The sequence below is a fragment of the Helianthus annuus genome, chromosome 15 (genome assembly GCF_002127325.2).
Source record: "Helianthus annuus cultivar XRQ/B chromosome 15, HanXRQr2.0-SUNRISE, whole genome shotgun sequence".
In the NCBI taxonomy this organism is placed as follows: domain Eukaryota; kingdom Viridiplantae; phylum Streptophyta; class Magnoliopsida; order Asterales; family Asteraceae; genus Helianthus; species Helianthus annuus.
The window spans coordinates 118,516,669-118,524,107 of NC_035447.2; the positions used below are offsets into that span (position 1 = coordinate 118,516,669).

General features: G+C 42.8%; 1 protein-coding gene across 1 annotated transcript; it reads right to left on the reverse strand.

Moving 5' to 3' along the window:
• Positions 1 to 6,214: 6,214 nt before the first annotated feature.
• Positions 6,215 to 6,646, reverse strand: LOC118487518. The gene has a single exon (XM_035984433.1). It carries the CDS (start codon positions 6,644 to 6,646, stop codon positions 6,215 to 6,217), a length of 432 nt encoding a protein of 143 aa, XP_035840326.1.
• Between the last annotated feature and the right edge of the window lie 793 nt (positions 6,647 to 7,439).

Genomic DNA, 7,439 nt, shown 5'->3' on the forward strand with positions numbered 1-7,439 from the left:
TCTCGGGAACACATCTTCTTATCACTTGATCGGGTCCAATTTTAAAGAGATCCGGTTCATCCCAAATGTACAATTTGACTTGGCTCAAAAATTGTTGTCTTCATTTTTTGGTCCAATGATTTGGAATTGCTCCCTTGGCCAAGTAATTCACGTAATGAGCATACCAAGGAGCCACAAAAGTAGACACGGTGACGTGTGCGTGTATATACATGTTTTTACAAAGAATATAACACACGATTCGGTTTTAAATTTATAAAAATGATTTATACTTCAACAATAAAACACACACGAAAGGGCAAGTGTACCCCGTCATATATGTAGTAAAGTATCGGTAAGAACCAAGTGTCGATCCAAGGATGTGGGCGGAGAAATAATACTAAACCTTTATCACCAAATTACCGGTAGGAAAATAGGTGAGTGATTTTCTAAAAACTAAGATAGGCATAAACAAATGTTTATAAAAACATAATAGACTCCAAATATGAAAATAAATATATAGCCTTGCTTTATACACAGCCAAAGTATATAAACTAAGTCGGTTTTGTCACTTAAAACATTTGGTCAATTTTCCATTTTCAAGAAAATTAGTATCCCTTTCGGGAATCCTAACATGACAATCATTCGGAAAGCTAAAACGATAAACACACTTTAACCACCTAAGATTGTTCTTTAACGTGCAATTGATAAATGTCTATGAAAATCCCCTAAAGATAGGTTAGTCATCCGTTAGGAGTTTTCTAACCTCACTTAATCAAGGAAAGTGACACCGATAAAAACAATGCAACCACCGAGACAAGCATAAACTAGATTAAATCACAACCGAGTTCATTTTACAAATCTTGAACATAAATTCACTAAGATAGCAATTTTGGCCTAAATCACTAACTAAACTAACAATTCAATGTCAAGAATTCATAACAACACCATTTAACCCCTTAAGGCCCTTACGTGAGGGAAAGCTTTCTTGATTAACAATAATTACCCCTTATTAAACCACTAACCATTTCTAGTATCATGGTGCACACATTTTAACCAAGTTAAACTAGTTAACCAAGTTCAAACTCTACTAATACATGATTAATTAAGCATCTTCTTTCAAATATCTCAACTAACCATATACTAATCATCCAAGATAATTACTTATAATCAAGAAATCAACATCAATAAACAAGGTTGCAAACTAATCATCAAGGATTAACATAGAAAATGCTTCAAAGTGTCATTACAAACATAATTAACATACTAATGGTTGTAATTAAGCAAGGGATTCTACTGTTTTTGCCCTTAGGCTTACAATAATACATAATAATCAAAATCTAAATGCTTGAAACATTAACAAAAACATGGAAAGATTCAAGAATCAAACTATAAACAAGCACAAGATTGAGAATCCGGATAGTAACGGAGCTAAACGGCACAATGGGGCTTGAATCCGGGTGAAAGCTAATGCCTCCGGAGCCTGTAAAATCACCTGTGAAGCTCCCAAAAATCCAGAATTACGAATACAATGCTGCTGTCTATTTTTTATAACTTTTTCAGATCGCACGGTCGTGCCAATAAAGTGCACGACCGTTCACTTCTAAAATCCTGTTCACCATACTGTGTGACATCAACAAATAATGGACCGGTCTTCGCATCCGCCCGGTCGTGCCATATACTGCACGTGCGTGCATCTCCGAGATTTAGATGGCACGACCAACTGCACTGGTGGTGCATCTCCGAGTTGAGGCTTGGTGTCGAGATTGCACGGTCGTTCTTTCAGTTGCATGGTCGTGCACTGCCGAGAAGGATTGCACGTTGGATCGCACTGGTTGTGCATCACCGAGATGAGCCTGGTTGTCGGAAACGCACGGGGGTGCCATGAGTCGCACGACCGTGCAACTTGCCCAGGTCAGTTTTCTTCACAGAAAGTTTACAGCTTTTTCGTTTCGCCCGGAAAATCCTCGTTTTCACCATCTTCTTGTTTGCATGTTGTTTTAGGCCTGTAAACACAAATACACCCAATTCAGTATCCGTTTCACGGTTTTACGGCCAAAAACACGTAAAATAGGGGTGAAATGGGGGAATAAAACATAGGTAATTTGGTGAATATCAAACCTCCCCACACTTGAACCTTGCTTGTCCTCAAGCAAGCTAAAACTAAAATGTAATAAAAGCTAGATTCTAACAAGAACAAGTATTTACCAAATTACCTACTAACACAACTACAAACGGATAGCCGATTTTTCGAAACGCAACATCAAGTCATTCAAACCAAACAAGCACATTCAAATATATGTATGGATAACCAAAAAGCCGTGATTTCACTCCGATTGACTTAGCAAGCTAATCTTCACACACCTCCCACAATGTTCACACACACTCGGTTATTTTTGTGAAACATACATAAGATGTGTATGTGTAAACACTCAATGCCTTGTCAATGAAAGGTGTAGGATCATAAGCTTGTCACACGATCTCATCTCCACCAACTAACATGCGAAAAAGTGCAAATCAAGAGGTCTTTACGGGTTGTAACGATAGGCTTGGGTGAAGGGTATGGAATGGGAATCTTAAAGTGACGAAATGGTTAAAACTCGGTAATAGCGTTTAACTAGCGTAAAACAATAAAACTATACACACTAATGCCTTAAAAAGGCGACTTTTGCGATATCGAGCTCATCAACGAGATTTCATCATTTTAGCATTTAAAATTGCTCGAATTTTGTCGACTTCACCCTATTATAGGGTGTTTAATTTTCTGATTTTCTGTTTTTTTTTTCATAAATAAAATCTAATAGCTTTGTACAATGAACAACTAACTACAATAAACGCTAGTTAAACGATGATTTGACCGAGTTTTAACGCAAAAGGTTTAAAAATAAAAAGGCTACATTTGGCTAAGTGGGTTAATTTGTTGGGCGAACAAAGGAAAACACGGGAAAGGCTCAACATGTTTAATCCTAATGGGTAACGTAGGGTTTAGGGAAAACACAACACAAAGAACAAGGGTAACAACAAAGGGGTTTTCTAAGTGCCTCTATCATTTCTACACAATCTCACACATTCATGGTCTTAACAAGCATGCTAGTGACAAGTTCTAAACTACACGTGACATCCGGCTCACTCCTACTCCGAAATGAACAAACATATAACAATTTTAAGGCTCAAACATGCTCACATAACGGAAGGAATGGGTAAAAGTGTGAAAATAAACATGCAAGTCTTTATTTGTTTGTCACGTTTTCCAGTTATCTTTTTCAAAATTTATTTGGCTTGTTGGGTTTTCTTCATATCCGAAGCTTTCTAAAACAACAACTAATCGGTTTATTTTCTAAAAATATATACAATTTTCTGATTTTTTTATAAATATATAGAGGACAAACAAAGTCAAAGTCAAAATGTTAAACCCCCTCCCCACACTTGAACTTCGTGTTGTCCCCAATGCGAAACTCGAGATATAGAGAAAAAGGAGAATAACACTCCCCTGAAGATGATTTAGGTGAAACGAGTCTCCAAAGTTGTTTCTGTGGTGTGCTCTGGTCCAAGACGTGCTCCAGAATCTGTACAAATGTCACAAAGCAAAGCAAAGCAAAGAAAAACAAAACAGAAGGCAGAGACAATCTAAACGCAAACAAACCATAATCTACATAAATAGAAAGCATACTAAATATCCGTACATAAAACATAGCAAATAAACTAAAATGTCTGAAAAATACAATACATAACCGTGGGTGTATGAGATGAAAACCAAAATGAACACCCGAAAACATACTACTAACATAACACCATCACCATCAGCTCAGAACTCCCACTGCTGCTCGTCATCCGCACCTCCTCCTGTGTCGGATGGGCCTGCCCCGCCATAATCACCTGGGTTCCCGAATGGGAACTGTGGTGGGGGGGCCCAAAGTAGTTAGGGTAGGCGTTCTGAAGCCCCCCAAATATGTATGAAAATCCAGCATGCACCTCCTGGCGCATGAACTCTTGGTTCACCCTCAGCTGATCTTGGCTAATTCGCAGCTGCTCTAGATTGGCCCACTGCTGCTCATGGCTGACCTGGATCTGCTGGAACTGGCCATAAAACTCTGGGTAGGAGGGGATGCCTGGGGGCCAGTGCTGGTACTGCGGGAGTGATGCTGCTGTGGTGAGTGTGGTGGTGTGTGTGGCGGCTCCTCATGCTGCTCATGCTGCTCCTCTTCATGCATAATCTCATCCTCACCATCCCCTGGGAGTGGAGGCAACGGGTCCCAGACCTCGTTTTCCAATCCTTTCAACCGATACCCGTTGTCTGTCTCTGCAATAATCCCTATGGCTTTCAGAGAGCGGATATCAACGTACAAACCCTCGGTCACCAAAGTAAGACCCTGAACCACCTCGTCAGTCATGAAACCCATGCTGTAAGAGATTTGGGTAACATATTGACCCCCATGTATCTGACTGTTGGCGGTTCTACCCGAACTATGCACGAAGTAATCGGCCATCCGCGCCGCGAGGTTGATGTGGACCCCCTCCTTGAGCGCATAAAGAAATATAAGGTCCGGTGTGGGACAGCTTCCCAAACTGTCCATGCGCCCGGCGATAGTATGGCAGAAGATGTGGTGCATAGCCCGAAGTAAAGGGTCTCGTATTCTTGAAGCTTTGGACATCCGAGGATCATATGGCCCGCCAACCGCAATTTGCGCCCAAAACTCACCCCGCTCGTCTTCGCCGGGGAAGGTGAACTGATCAGTAAAGAACTCAGAATCCATTTCTGCATTGGTGTAGATACCGAGTCTTCGACCCAACCTTCCCACTGTCCAACTATGCCAACGACCGCCTAATCTAAAATTTACCCGTTTCTTATAACGGAATTTTGGAACCTTACTCGCTTTTGGCTTATCATACGAGTAGGAAGCGAAGAATTCTAGCGTGGGTTCCAAATAAATCGAGCGGTCGATGTTGACCAAACGCGAGAACGGAAGTGTCACCATGTCTTCAAGTCGGTCGCATTGGTTTAATTCAGTCATAACATCCCAATCTAACCTTCTAGGGATGCCAAACTGATTCCGCCTCTGCCATAGTGAATTTAGCTTCAGAATGCAAATATTTTCCCGCTCGTTGTTGGGGTTGAATTGTAGAACGGGATGGTCCATCTGCATGAGGAATATTATCATATTAAGAGGAGCAGGAAAAATACCAAACAAAACAGCCAAAACACACAGTTATGAAGCTACTGTCTTGCTAAACTGGGCCTGTCGCATGGGAGTGCGACCATACACACGGTCGTGCGTCGCAAAGAATCAGCGATGGTGGTCGGCATCTGTCGGACTCGCACGGCGTGCAATCAGTGGCACCCCCGTGCATCACCGAGACCATAACAAACCCTCGTGAACATCCGTAATGGAACGACCGTTCCACCTGTGGAACGACCGTGCGACAACGGTTTTCTTCAGATTTTGAACCCCTGAACCAGAACAGCCAGATTTTGCGGAAAATTTTCAATTTTTGGCAAACAGGGGTTGGAAATCCGACCGGATGTTCACGAATCACATGATTCTTGCAAGGGCTAGGGTTTCGATTGTATTTATGAAGGGAACCCTAAAAAGCCTTGAAGAAATCGGAGAATCTAGGATGAAACAGAAAATCGAAGAGAAAAAACATACCGCGCGAAAGGATCTGAGAAACCGTGCGAAAAATCATTCGATTTTGGGGGAAACTCGGTCTGGAACGGCTGGTGCAGTAGGGTTTTCGCAAATGAGAATGGGGGCTGCAGATAAGGGTTTTTATACTGCACAAATGACCAAACTGCCCCTGGCCTCTCGCACGGTCGTGCGAATCACGCACGGTCGTGCATGTCCGACAATGGCTAACCCTAGCACGCTCATCTCGACATTGCACTGGGGGTGCGACTCGAGATGCTGGCCGGCCCGCAACCGCATGGTCGTGCGGTATGTGGCACGGTCGTGCCAAATCTGCAGACATGTCTGTTTTCTGAAGAAACCATTTTCAGCAGCCGATTCGACCTTTTTACGCCATTTTTGCACTCCGCAAACTGATTTAACATTATTCCCACATAGACCCCACGCGCGACATGATTAAAGACTATACGAACCTACGAAATCTACCGAACACGCCAAAAACACATAAAAACGGCAAAAACAAAAATATGGACAATTTTACCCCTAAAGCGCCAAAGACGCTCTTGCTACATTTTTGATACTCGAGTCTGTAGCGTAGACTCTCCTCCCCACACTTAAGATGTATGCGGGGTGTGGAGCTCGATAACCTCCACCGCCGACTCGATCGGCCCGCCAACGTAAAGCTTCAAGCGATGCCCATTTAACTTGAAAATCACGCCGTCCGCGTTCTCAATTGCGGCAGTCCCATATGGAAATACCTCTTTTACCATGTACGGACCCGTCCAACGCGAATGTAATTTTCCCGAAAATAAACGCAACCTCGAGTTGTAGAGTAAAACAAGATCTCCCGCTTGGAATTGTTTATGGTCCTTCAAGCATTTGTCCTGCAATTTCTTGGTGTGCTCCTTGTATAACACGGAGTTCTCATAAGCGTGTTGTCGTAGCTCCCCTAACTCGTGAATCTGAAGGAACCGGGCTTCACCTCCAGTTTTTAGATCCAGATTTGTAGTTTTTAGAGCCCACATCGCTTTGTGCTCCAACTCCATAGGTAAATAACTTGCCTTTCCGTAAACAAGCCTAAAGGGAGTAGTCCCAATAGGCGTCTTGTAAGCCGTACGGAAACCCCAAAGCGCTTCATCCAGTTTGTCTGACCAATCCATGCGGTTTGTACCTACTGACCGCTCAAGGATTCTTTTCAGCCCCCGGTTCATGACCTCCACTTGCCTGCTTGTCTGTGGATGATAGGGCGTGGATAAACGGTGATGCACACCATAATGGGACAAAGCTCTCTCAAGCTGAGTATTACAAAAGTGGGTCCCTCTATCACTGATAAGCGCCTTTGGTGCGCCAAACCGGGCAAACAAACTCTTCAAAAATCTCACGACTACCCTAGCATCATTAGTGGGTAAGGCCTGTGCCTCCGCCCACTTCGAGACATAATCAACCACAACCAGGATATATTTGTTTCCTCGTGTGTAACAACCCGCACTTACGTGCGTTGTTACTACTCGATATACTCGTTACGCCTAGCACCAGAGATTCGGATCATAATGTACCTATATCAGGTACGTCGCTATTTTCGCATATTCTATCACTATCACACCACATTGCGCTTGCTCACAACCGCGAAGATGTCAAGTGAGGACCAATTCTACCCTCCTTGGTCGCCGTGATGTGTCATAGTGCAACTCATTACTTAAAATACATTTAACGTTCATAAAGACATTGGGTGAGGACCTATTCTACCCTCCTCGATGACCGTGAAGCGTCGAGAGGAAATCAAATACTCGAAACGAAACTCAGTTACCGTATCGCAACTTTGGGTACTTAAATATATAG

Excerpts from the sequence above, each read along its gene's own strand:
- LOC118487518 (XM_035984433.1), bottom strand. The coding sequence starts at position 6,646 with ATGGAGTTGGAGCACAAAGCGATGTGGGCTCTAAAAACTACAAATCTG.